Here is a 13,903-nt window from a genome sequence, read left to right as displayed (position 1 = left end):
AGATTTTTGCTTTTATGAAAAAGGTAAAAAGTGGAAACTAGAGTTCAGCATTTGTTTCGGGGTGAGCCACTAAAGAGGCAGCACGTTCCCCAAGCAGTGAGAGGGGCCTTGCCACGGTCCTTCCCTGGGAAAACACTCAGCATCCCTGCATCAAGCCTCCATAGCTTTCAGCTGTCTGTGAGCATCTGTGCCTTATCTTGATTTATTTTGTGTATCTGTTTTTTTGTTTGTTAGCAGGAAACCCTGGTGGCATAGTGGTTACGTGCTACGGCTGCTAACCAAAGGGTTAGCAATTTGAATCCGCCAGGCGCTCCTTGGAAACTCTGTGGGGCAGTTCTACTCTGTCCTATAGGGTCGCTATGAGTTGGAATCGACTCGACGGCACTGGGTTTGGTTTGGGTTTGATCTGTTAGCCAGGTGTGTCCTGAAGTATCAGAAAAGCCTAAGAGAGCTCATCAGAGTTTTGTTATTTGGTATGATTTTGGTAGGTTACTTTTTGGGTCTGGGGATGCTCAAATTTTCCCACATAAATTAACGGTAATTGCTTCTTTGCCTTATGCCATTTCAGCTTACAAAAGGTTTCATAGGAATGCTGTACTTTCAGATAGGAGGTGAAACCTGTATTTGTAGTGTGAGAACAGCCAAAGATAATGTCAAAGTGTTGTGTGTCTGTCTTCTTTAAAAATGATAAACGATGCTCCTATAGACAACTGCCTTATCCTAATTACATCTAAAGTTTGACTTGAGGGGTCACTTACCAGTTGCAAATACAGTGACAACTGTGTGCTGTATATTATATTCTTGCCTTCCTTCCATAAAATGTTTACAGTAAATACTGCCATAAAGAAGATTTATAGAAAGATCACATTAAAGCTTGGTTATGGATAAATATAGAAAAGCAAAACCTACTTGAAATTTGGTAGAATTTTTACTTCATAGTAACCCAATACTATTATCTTTGACAAAAGTGACCTGGCAGTTGAAAAGGAGTGATGTTGAAGTAACTGTTAACTAGATTATATAATAATGTCTTCATAGTTAGCCAAGGATTTAAAATGGTGCTTTGTGGTTTAACATGGTACTTACAGCTACAGGTTGCTAGCTTACCACCAGGTATACACAAACAGGCATTAACTAATATAAAAAGTAAATTTATGTAGATGGGAGAGGCATATTTTATTTCTCCAGTGACATATGATATATGTACAATTGAACGTAAATTAAAGGCCTGCTTGTACACCAAAACCAGGTCCTTTGGGTGCTTCAGTCAAAGAGGTAAGACCACCAGCTGGCTCACAAGAGAAGCGTCCACTCCTGAAAAGAAAAGCAAGTTAACATTTTATTAACTAATAATTTTATCAACATCTAACAACTTTTACTTTAAAAAATTATTACTTCCGAACAGCTCAGTTAAGTACTATTTTTCCGTAATAACTAGCATGGATTACGTAATTGAAACATTTCAACTGCTGGAAGATATTCTCTTCCTAAAGTTAAATAATGAAAACAGGCATACCAAACTCATCATGAATATGCAAAATATAAAACAACACTAATAATAGTTCTCATTTATTGAGCAGTGTACATACACTAGCTCACTTTACAACAATGCCATAAGGCAAGTGATAATGGCTTTATTTTACAGATACAGAAACCAAGGTTTAGGAGATTAAGAATCTGACCAAGGATTACTGCTAAAAGCAATGGCAAAAATAACAACCCTGAAGGATGTCTTTTAGAACCATGTTTTAATAAGCTAGAGCACTACATTTATTCTTTTTATATATGTATTTTATTTAAGTTGCGGTTGACGTCTCCGTGATAAAAAGGGAATATGCACACTTGTAATTCATTATTGTATACTGTATTTGGAAGTAAACACAAACTGGGTTCCTTGAGGAATTTGAAGATTTGAGAGGATGTCTTATAAGCAGTGAAGTCAAAGTCTGTATTTATACTTCTTAGCAGCTATATGAGTGGTACTAAATTTTCTACTGCCTCCTGCCCCCCAAAATAAAGGTCCGAGATCAGAGTGACTGCTATAAGCATGAAGAAAATAAAAAAAGAACAGGTCCTGACCAGGGAGGCTCTCAAGAGAGGCAGCAGCGCAGAAGTAGAAGAACCTGTCTGTCTGTCTTCACCCACACATGTATTTTCCCAGGTCATTGTTCAGCTTCTCGCCTGTATGACCTGTGTTGCCAGAGCACAGTTCAGCACCTGTTTCACATCATATTCATCTCTCCTACTCTCTGGCTTTGTTAATTTACCTTGTTCCTGCCACAGAGTTTAGCGAGAGAATTTGTTCAGTTCGTACCTTTTTAACCCCCTCTGGCTCTGCCCTTCACATTCTGCCACCAATCCTGTCAGCCTGTTCTTTTTGAGCCCTAGCAAATCATTTTTTGAGGAGACACGAGAGTGATGCCACTTAATCATGTGTAAGTCTTTCAAGCCAGCACAGTACATGATAAAGTAACTAAGTAATGTATTTTAATTAAGAATGCCAACAAAGTCAGGAATTAGTTAGGAATTATTTGCATCAGAGGGTCCCCCCACCCCCCGGAGCCCTGGTGGTACAGTGGTTAAGAACTCCGTTGCTAACCAAAAAGTCTGCAGTTTGAACCCACCAGCCTCTCTGCGGTAGAGTGGTGTGGCAATCTGCTTCCATGAAGATTAAACCAAAAACCTGTTGCCGTGGAGTTGATTCCGACTCACAGTGACTCTATAGGACAGAGTAGAACTGCCCCATAGAGTTCCCAAGGAGCGGCTGGAGGATCTGAACTGCCAACCTTTTGGTTATCAGCCAAGCTCTTAACCCCTGTGATGCCAGGGCTCCCCATAAAGACTACAGCCTGGGAACCCTGTGGGGCAGTTCTACTCTGTCCTGTGGGGTTGCTATGAGTCAGAATCAACTCCACAGTAATGGACTTTTTTGGTATAGGTCTTTTTGTTCACTCTAAAAACCAGGCCAAAAAGCAGTCAATATGTACTATGTGTCATAGCCTAACACTAATTTTGTAGGGCAAGTGGCGAGATTTAACGTTAAAAAAAAAGTAGTTGGGTTTATAATTTTTTTTTTTTTTTGGTATCAACCAGTGGCTTAATGTCAGCTACTTCTTCCATCAAATTTCTCTGCTTAAAACTTCTTTCTTGATCAAATGTCAGGATGGAACGTGATTTAAATGTTTTCTTGTAGATGTACCTTGAAATCTGAGCATTCAGAGGATATCTTAAACCCTCTTAACATCCACGTGGATATTTTATTGTTAGGTACCCTGAGTCGGTCCCAACTCATAGCAACCCTATGCACAACAGAATGAAACTGCTGGGTCCTTTGCCACCCTCACAATCGTTCCTATGCTTGAGCCCACTGTTGCAGCTCCTGTGTCTTCTGAGTGCCTTCCAGCCTGAGGGGCTCATCTTCCGGCACTGTATCGGACAATGTTCCACTGCTGTTCATAGGATTTTCACTGGCTAATTTTTTCAGAAGTAGACCGCTAGGTCCTTCTTCCTAGTCTGTTTCAGTCTGGAAGCTCCGCTGAAACCTGTCCACCATGGGTCACCTTGCTGATTCTTGAATACCAGTAGGCACAGCTTCCAGCGTCACAGGAACACGCAAGCCCCCCAGTACGACAAACCGACAGATGTATGCGGGTCCACTTGGATAGATACGTGAATATTTTCAAGTCAATAAGCTCCTTAAAAAAAAAAACCAAACCTGTTGTCTTCGAGTCGATTCTGACTCATATGACCCTATAGGACGGAGCAGAACTGTCCCGTAGGGCTTCCCAGGCTGTAACAGTTACAGAAGCAGACTGACCGCTGCGTCTTTCGCCTGCGAGGTAAAGGGGAGGTTTGGACCACTGAACTTTCTTTTGAGTTAGCAGCCAAGCACTTAACCATTGTGCCACCACTTAAAAAGCTCCTTACTTAGGTATTAATACTATCTTTACCAACACAGGAAACACTGGTGATGTAGTGGTTAAGTGCTATGGCTGCTAACCAAAGGCTCAGCAGTTCGAATCCACCAGGCGCTCCCTGGAAACTCTACGGGGCAGTTCTACTCTGTCCTATAGGAGGCGCTACGAGTCAGAATCAACTTGACAGCAGTGGGTTTGGTCTGGCTTTGGTTTACCAACACAAATAACTAATTTTGGAAAATTATAAAAACTGAAGTTTCTGAAACAATAAATAGAATTAATCATGTATATTGCCTGAGCTCACAGGATTATGGAATTTTATATATGGAAATAATTTTAGGAATAATCTGGTCCATAGTTTCCTAAAATGTGTTGCATAAAATTACAGTCCCAGGACATTGTTTAGGGCAAAAAAGGTATTCTGTGGTCCAGTGTGCCTAACTGCCAACCTTCTCCTTTCCCCGCCATTCATACAATGCACATTAGAGTATTATAGAGGCTACAATATAGCCTATAAATTCATTTAATCTACTAATTATGTAACTTTTTTTCCCCAAAAACACTCAAAAAGCAGTGATCTAACCCTATTTACCTGACTGCCACAATTTACACTAGAGGTTTTCACTTAAAAAACAAATTTTCCCCTATGTTTAAAATGTCATCTATTGCCTTACCTTCTTCATTACAATTCGAAAAGTAAATGTGGTTATTTAGCCATTCCAACACTAAATGTATATTCATGATTTTAACTTATTGGCATTCTAGAAAACTTGGCTTTTCTGTAAATTTTTAGTGGCTAAAAAAAGGACTTTATATAAGCAAGATACTTTATAAAAAAATTAGTGCTGATCTTTTGAATATTGCTGAAATATATCAACCACTGCCCCTATTTTTAGTATTAAAAAAAAGTGACAGTAGTCACCTATCACCAATCATCCTGGAACTGTAGCCTGGCCACGTCTTTCGACATCTCAGACGGCCTGGGCCCCACAGAATTCTGCAGAATTAAGACATCTTTATGATGCTAAATACAGAGAATTCAAATTGGATTTAAAATTAGTTTCAAGTAATCCACACTAAAATTTTTTTCTATTATTTGAAAGTAGTTATAGAAATTATTTTCAGTACTTTAACTTAGTTTAAAGAACAATCTCAGCACACAAATATTTGTTCATTGATGCCAAAAATAAGTAATATTTTCTTACAATTGGTTTAATATTTTAACTGTCATTTACAAAAAATAATAAACAAGCAGCTTTTTAACCACTTAGAAAACATCAATCTTTTTACTAATTTTGGTCACGGTATATCTAGTGGGTGGTACCTCAGAAAATCAGTTATTACTAAACCAATTTAATTTCTCTCATTTTTTCATTACTCAGATTCACAATTAGCATCCCTTTCAAATACGTTGGCAAAGAGCTTTATTATTAAAATGTTAAAAAGAATTAACCAAAAATAAAGAACTGTATTTTGGTTATTACTATCATTCAGTCTCTCATCATCCTGTATACTGAAGAAATTAATTTGGGGAAGGAAATGGGGAAGTTCTTGTTTTCCCTGGCTGGTAAGACATTCTAATATTACTATGTCCAAATACAAGCTATATAGACCATTGATGTACTCTCTGCAGCTACTGAAAAATAAGTAGATTTATTTCTGCTGTTTAAAAAAGACGTGGTAAGTGGAAAATAAAATTAGGTTCAGAGACCAATAATTATACCGTCTTTGGCCCAAACCCAGAACACTGTCAACAAGATCCCAGGGAGGAGCTGTTCACAACTACTGATAAGTAGCATCCCTCTTACATGTTGAGAATGCTTAACTGCAATACTTAGTTCCTCCTATTTAATGTTAAAATACTGTTGTGTTACAGTTTTCCTGTATTTAAAACACCACCAAAAAAAAAAAACTAATTTCCACAGATAATCTCATCCAGTCTTATGGTTTTATATACCATGTATAATAGCTGATTCATATCTATGAGTCGGAAATGACTCAATGGCAATGGGTTTGGTTTTTTTTTTTTTTATATAATAGCTGCTAAATCTCCAATTTGTATTTCCAGCCCTAATGCATTCTTTTAAGTTCCAGGCTCTTATCTACCTTTCAGCATTCTACCATGGATGTCTAATACCAAAAATAAAAACATATAAAGAAATCTGTTGCCATTGAGTTGATTGCAACTCACAGCAACCCTACAGGACAGAGATCTGCCCCATAGGGTTTCCAAAGAGCGGTTGGTGGATTCGAACTGCCAACTTTCTGGTTAGCAGCTGAGCTACCACTGTGCCACCAAGATGTCTAATAGGCATCTCAAATTTAACACGCCTGAAACAAAATTCTTGAATTTCTTCTCCAAACGTGCTCTACCCCAAATCTTCTCTCTTTACTTAAAGGAATCACCCAGGTATTCACGTCAAAAAAGCTAGGAATCACCCATGATTTCTTCACTCTGCAACATGCACTGAATTCTAAACTATTCTCCACATAGCAATTACTGTAATATTTTTAACAAAATCACCAATATCAACTTAAAACAGTCCAACCCAGATTACTTATCTGGCCCTCTATACCGCTCTGACCCCTTCTACCACTTTCCCCCTGCGATCACCTCACTGCAACCAAACGATCATTTTATTTCCTCTAAGACCTTTATACATGCTGTTTCCTTTCCCTAGAACGTTCTTCCTCCAGCTGTCCACGTGGTTCTCTCTCCCACCTCATTCAGGCCATGGCTCAAAGGTTACCACCTCAGAGATCTATCCTGACTAAATCTACCCCCATCATTCTCTGTCCTCTAACTCTGCTCCATTTTTCTTCTATCGTTTACGAGACGTTACATGAGCTATCTCCATTATTAGAATGTAAGATACATGAAGAGTTTATCTTGTTCACAATTGTATCCCCAGTCTAAAACAGTGCTGGCACACAGCAGGCACTCGTGTTTGTGAAATAAATGAATGATGACAGAATGTAATCAAGTGGGCAAAGAAACTGTCTATTTGAGTGGCAGCAGATTATTGTTGGATTAATGTTGTAATCCTTCATCAGAGAGTTGAAAAGAAGGGTAGTAGGAGGTTCTAAACTACAAATTAAGACTACAGAATTATAAAGATGTAATCAGAACAAGAAGGACAGCTAAAGAAGCCAAGCTTATTTCACAAGGAAATCTGCACTTGCTATATAAACGTACTCAAATGTTGAAAGTTTCAAATTGTGGGTTTAAGTCCAACTATAAAAGTACTAACTAACCAGTTGCCATCGAGTTGATTCCAACTCATGGAAACCCCACATACAACAGAAAGAAACGTCCGGTTCTGTGCCAGCCTCACAATTGTTGGTATGATCGAGTTTATCATTGCAGCCACTGTGTATTCTGAGTGCCTTCCAGCCTCAGAGCTCATCTTCCAGCACTGTATCAGACAATATCTGTTGTGATCCATAGGACCATCATTGGCTGATTTTCTAAGTAGATCACCAAGCCTTTCTTCCTAGTCTGTGTTAAGTCTAGAAGCTCTGCTGAAACTTGTCCACCATGAATGACCCACCCTGCTGGTGTCTGAAATGCCAATGGCATAGCTTGCAGTATCAAACCAACATGCAAGCCACCACCATATGACAAACTGACAGACGGGTGCTAGACACTTGTAAGAATGCAGCCTAATTACATCAATTGTCATTTTGGATACATTACACAATTTATAGTCAGTGAAAATGTCCAGATCTTTATCTTCTCTTTTGCCAGGTTGCTCCCATCATGTAGCTGTATTAATTGCTTTCGTTGTAATTGTAACTTGAGCAACTTTTACCAAACCTCAGTTCGAAATCTAAGCATTCACATATCTCCAAACTATTTCTCAACGGAAGTAAATCTCCGTATAGTCTTAAGTAGTTGTAATCCTTTTTTATTTTTTTCTGCTTAAATTAAGTCATGTAAAATTTTCTTTCTCTCAACATTACGTTTAAATAAATGGCTATATAATATTCCAATGGGTCAAAAGATCTACAGTGTTTTTTATTCTCCTATTTATGTATATTTTTCCAAAGTTTTGCCATAAATAACTATTCTCTGATGTTGAATTACTAACTCAGAGGGCATGGATGGTTCTATAATTTGCACCCTAGAAATTCATCTATTCTTCTGGCAGACTAATAATCCAGCTAATGAGAAAATGAGGTCAATTCAGGATAAATGAAATTTAGCAAATGCAAGCTGACCCCTCCTGACTAAGAAACATACAGTTCTAAGAAACATACCGCTACTGACTAAGAAACATAACTTCTTCCAGCACCTTGAGCCTAGAGAACTGAATTGGCTTAAAGAGGTTGGCATTCCCTTCCTAGTTCCTCACTCTCTTGGGCTACACTTGCTTTTGGGGGAGGTAAAACATTTCCATTGTGAAGAATCACTCTCTTTAGGGAGGTGAATGAAGTGAAACCTCTTGTGACTTGTTAACAATATGTTTCTTAGACAGTGGTCCTAGCCCTTACTTATTCTTCCTCCAAGTGTAGGCCCCCCAAAAAGTCCACAGAATTTTCACAAACTTCAGCTCAATTTTAGGCCCCTCGAGAGTTTTTAAATAACTTCTTGCTACTCTAATAGTTAACGCCCTTGGCTGTTAACTGAAAAGTTGGAGATTCAATTCCACTCAGAGGTGTGCTGGAAGAAAGGCCTGGAGATTTACTTCTGAACAATCAGCCATTTAAAGTCCTATGGAACCCAATTCTAATTCTGACACATGGAGCCACTGTGAGTCAGAATCGACTCAATGGCAGCTGGTGGTATTTTGGGTCTGAAACAAAATAAACAATACCACAATGCTCTCTACTGCTCAGTTCATATTAATTGTAATTAGTTTAAGTATCACATGAAGGTATTCACTAGCCAACTAAAAAGCCTGTAAAAGAGGAAGACGAGAACTATGTCATAAAGAAAAACACTGAAGGACCTATCAATACTCAATCTGAAGAAAGATATGGGAAGACAAGGTAGCTGTTCCAACTAACTGAAGAGCTGTCATTTGGAAGAGGCATTGAAATTACCTTATGTTAGTTCAAAGGTTAGAAGTGGACTTCCAGGGGGAAATTAATGGAGACAGACTTGGGGTCAATCTTCTAACAGTATAAACTTAAAGCCATGGAATTGATTACTATGGAGTAAATTTCCCTTCTCCATAAATATTTGAACAGATAGATGATCAGCTGATAGGATTTTAGAAACAAAATTTTTCTTTAGGTTTTTTTTTTATAACCACCCAAGGTTCTTTCCAACTCCTGTGAACTTAGGGTATAAAACTTAATTTTACATGGAAGACTAATTTCGGTTAGCCCATTAAAATTTATTATATATAAAGTATACCTTGGTCCAGGTTTTGGAATTTTGCCAGCCTTGAGTTCATCAATAATTTCTTCAACATCCTTAGGAGTCAGATCCTCCTAGAACAAAAAATTACAATAGTCATATTAAAATTACTTCCTACTGCTGAAATATGTATCAGCCCCTAATACCAGTTAGTTTATTGTCTGTCTGTCCCTCTTAGATCACATGACAGTTACCAGGGTAGCAACAAGTGAATAACTTCTGTTTATAAACATATACTACTAAATGCAATATGCAATAAGAGCTGTCAGTGAAAAGGAGATGCAGAGTAATACTTTGAAGTAAAAGAGGTCTGCATTTGAGTCCTGGCTCCACCACATACTAAAGAATAATCTTGGGCAAGTTACTTAGCTTCCCTAAGCTTGTTTCTTCGTTTATAAACCTACCTCAGAGTGCTTTTGAGAATGAGAAAATATATTAAGTAGAACAGTGCAAAGGCACATGCTCAATAAATGCTATATTCTTGAAAAAACACGAGGTGCAAACAGTACCAGTAGTAGCAGAAACTTTTAGGTAGGTGCCTAATAGCTATCCCTAACCTAAAGACCTAACACCCTAGTGATACCTTTTTTCTTTCCCAGGTGAAATTCACACTGTTTCAAAATTCACTTAATTTTGGAAGAGAAAGGTAAAAACACTTACGCACTAATTTTGACACACTTATTTTCTTTAATGATCCTGAACCTCCAATCCTACCTCCTCCATTTCAACCAGGGCAGCTCTGTTTTGTATACTGTGCAACATTTTATTTCGAGAAAGAGTTCTATTACTTAAAATACAAAAATACAGTTAAAGCACATGTGAACATGGATGCACAGACACACACAAGCCTAGCTGCAGCCTAGGTTTAATCAACAGGGAAATGGTCAAAACAGAACGAGCACGCTTGAACTGAGAGAAAAATCAGTCACACAACATCTTATTCCCCCTTTCCCTCCACAACTGTTAAACATTAACACATTTTTCATTGGAAGGCCCTGAACAATTGCCCCTCGTACTAACTGTGCTAACGAAATCAGGACTCAATAGTGTATCACAAGTCCCTAGAACAGTGCTTAGCACATAAACCAAAAACCAAACCCAGTGTCGTCGAGTCGATTCCGACTCATAGCGACCCTATAGGACAGAGTAGAACCACCCCATAGAGTTTCCAGGGAACACCTGGCGGATTCAAACTGCCGACCCTTTGGTTAGCAGCCGTAGCACTTAACCACTACGCCACGAAGACTATTAATATATGTTGAATCGTTAAACAATTATAGAAATAAAAAGCTGTTTTTAAACCACTTAGGGTTCAATTAGATGCTCAGGACCTAATAGCTAGAAAGAATCCTTAAGTTCATCTAATGATCCCATCCCCGCAAACACAACTTTTTATTATAAACATTTTTAAACTGCATGAATACCTGTATTTCTGTCACCTGGGTTCAATAAATTTTAATTTTGCTGTATTTGCATTATATATGCATACTTTTTTTTGCTGTACAATTTGAAAGCAAATTGCAGACATGACACTTCATTGCTATTGTATCAGCAGGCATCTCTTAGTACGAATATTCTCCTAAATAACCACTATGCCATTACCACACCTAAGAAAATTAACTAGTTCTTTAATACCATCAAATGTCAAGTCCGTATTCAAATCTTCCCAATCATCTCAAAATATATTTGATAGCTCTTTTTTTCTAAGCAGGATCCAATCAAAGTACAGTAAAATCTGCAAAAGCCAGAACCTGTGTAAGGCAGAAACCTGTAAGAGAAGGAAAACTCAAATATTTTCCAATAGCAGTGAGTGATAGAAGAGTGCTAAGACTGCACCCTGGCAAAGGTGGAAAACTTGTGAGACCCAGAAAAACAAGGCAGTCTTGTCGAGTTCCAGCTCTCACAGGTTCACTGTCTATGTGACTATTTCATTTTATGTACTGATACGCTCCATAAAAGTTAACTGTCTTGCCCAAGATCATACTGCTATTAACTAGAAGATCCTCTGTCTCTTGGACAAATACATACACTACTATATTCAATAGATTTACAGTACTTCACACAAAGTCTTTACTAATTCCTGTTTAAATGAGTACAGTGCAAAAATGTGAGAAAAGGAAAAAGTTGTTGCCATACCTTTAAAGGGTTTTTTTTCTTAAGTATGGGAGATAAAAGAAATGTTAAGAAATCTGAATCATTCGTCATGAAAATGAAGAAAATTGCCCTAGGGAATGAAACCAAAGCAAAACCAAACCCACTGCTGTTGGGTCAACTTTCTAACTCAGAGTGACCTCACAGGACAGAGCAGAGCTGCCTCAAAGGGTTTCCAAGGAGCAGCTGGTGGATTCCAACTGTCGACCTTTTGGTTAGCAGCTGAGCACTTAACCACTATGCCACCAGGGCTCCAAAGTACCCCAGAAATCAAAAAGGTCAAAGAAATCAAATTTCATCTTTATTTTAAAAAATGTAGATTTCCATTTCATGCATTAAGACTGACTATCCTGATTGAACCTCTGGTTGTAACAACATAAAAATGCTAGATAAAACTTTTAAAAAACAAAGGCTTTAAAAATTCATCAATATGCTTACATAAAAGTAATATCTAGTGACCAAAAACTCAACGAAAACCCAGAGACATAAGTGGAACACCAAGTAAACTTGGTGTGATGCCAACTGTTGTCGTTAGGTGCTGTGGAGTTGGTTCCAGCTCATAGCGACCCTAAGTGCAACAGAAGGCAACACTGCCCGGTCCTGCATCCTCACAATTGTTATGGTTGAACTCGCTGTAGCCACTGTATCAATCCATCTTGTTGAGGGCTGTCTCAGCCATCTACTGCTGCTATAACAGAAATACCACAAGTGGATGGCTTTAACAAAGAGAAATTTATTTCCTTATAGTAAAGTAGGCTAAAAGTCCAAATTCGGGGTGTCAGCTCCAGGGAAGACTTTCTCTGTTGGTCTTCTCATCAGTCTTCCCCCAGACTAGGAGCTTCTCTGCACAGGAGTCCCCGGTCCACAGGACTCACTCTGCTCCTGGCACTGCTTTCTTGGTGGTACGAGGTCCTCCCTCTCTGCTCGCCTCCCTTTCCTTTTTCTCTCTTGAGAGAGAAAAGGTGATGCAGGCCATACCCCAGGTAAACACCCTTTACATTGGATCAGGGATGTGACCTGGGTAAGGGTCGTGTTACAATCCCACCCTAATTCTCTTTAACATAAAATTACAATCACAAAATGGAGGACAACCACACAATACTGGGAATCATGGCCTAAACAAGTTGACACATATTTTTGGGGGACACAATTCAGTCCATGACAAGGCTTTCTTTTTCAATGACCCTTTACTTTACCAGGCATGATGTCCTTCTCCAGAGACCAGTCCCTCCTGATAACGTGTCCAAATTACGTGAGACAGAGTCTCAGTAAGGAGCACTCTGGATGTATTTCTTCCAAGACAGCCTTCATTCTCCTGGCAGTCCACAGTATATTCAATCTTCTTCATCAACACAGTATCTCAAAGGCATCAGTTATTCGGTCTTCTTATTCACTGTCCAGCTTTCACATGCGTATGAGGTGACTGAAAACACTATGGCTTGGGCCAAGTGGACCTCAGTCCTCAAAGTGACATTTTTGCTTTTTAACACTTTAAAGAGGTCTTTTGCAGCAGATTTACCCAATGCAATATGTCATTTGATTTCCTGACTGCTGTTTCAATGGGTATTGATTGTGGATCCAAGTAAAATGAAATCCCTGATAACATCAATCTTTTCTCCATTTATCATGATGTTGCTTATTGGTCCAGTTGCGAGGACTGTTTACTTTGAGGTGTAATCCATACTGTAGGCTGTGGTCTCTGACCTTCACCAGTAAGTGCTTCAAGTCCTCTTCACTTTCAGGAAGAAAGGTTGTGTCATCTGCATATCACAGGTTGTTAATGAGTCTTCCTTCAATCCTGATGCTGCGTTCCTCTTCAGATTCCTGCTTCTCAGATTTTGCTCAGCATATAGATTGAGTAAGTATGGTGACTTAAGTATGGTGAAAGGATACAACTCCAATGCTCATCTTTCCTGATTTTAAACCACACAGTATCCCCTTGTTTTGTTTGAATGACTGCCTCCTGGTCTATGTACAGGTTCCACATGGGCATAATTAAGTGTTCTGGAATCCCCATTCTTTGCAATGTTATCCATAATCTGTTATGATCCACGCAGTCAAATGCCTTTGAATAGTCAAGAAAACACAGGTAAACACCTTTCTGGTATTCTCTACTTTCAGCCAAAAACCATCGACATCAGGAATGATATCCCCTGTTCCATTCCCTCTTCTGAATCCGGCTTGAACTTCTGGCAGTTCCCTGTTGATATACTGCTACACCTACTTTTGAATGATCTGCAGCAAAATTTTACTTGTACATGGTATTAATGATATTGTTTGATAATTTCCACATTCTGACGCCAACTATAAAAGTGGTAATGGTAATAATAGCATCAGAGCCTGCCTAACTTCAGGGTGGGGAAAATGGGAATCAAGAACAGCCCAAGGCTGGTCCCTATGAGGTGGAGGTCAGACATACCTCCAAACTTTTCACCAGTTCTGACACCAGCCTTCCCTCCCACGGCACTCT

At 38.8% G+C, this 13,903-nt stretch overlaps 1 protein-coding gene across 1 annotated transcript in view; it reads right to left on the bottom strand.

Moving 5' to 3' along the window:
- Positions 1 to 909: 909 nt before the first annotated feature.
- The window catches only part of NDUFV2 (NADH:ubiquinone oxidoreductase core subunit V2), a 68,783-nt gene continuing 55,789 nt past the window's right edge, over positions 910 to 13,903 (bottom strand). The window contains exons 7-8 of the mRNA XM_010586846.3: positions 9,280 to 9,356; positions 910 to 1,314 (exon numbers count right to left, since the gene is read on the bottom strand). Coding sequence (XP_010585148.1) covers positions 1,221 to 1,314; positions 9,280 to 9,356 — 171 coding nt within the window. The 3' untranslated portion in view covers positions 910 to 1,220. The remainder of the gene's footprint in view (positions 1,315 to 9,279; positions 9,357 to 13,903) is intronic.

This window comes from Loxodonta africana, chromosome 11 (assembly GCF_030014295.1).
Source record: "Loxodonta africana isolate mLoxAfr1 chromosome 11, mLoxAfr1.hap2, whole genome shotgun sequence".
In the NCBI taxonomy this organism is placed as follows: Eukaryota; Metazoa; Chordata; class Mammalia; order Proboscidea; family Elephantidae; genus Loxodonta; species Loxodonta africana.
This window is presented reverse-complemented; position numbering and strand designations above follow the sequence as displayed.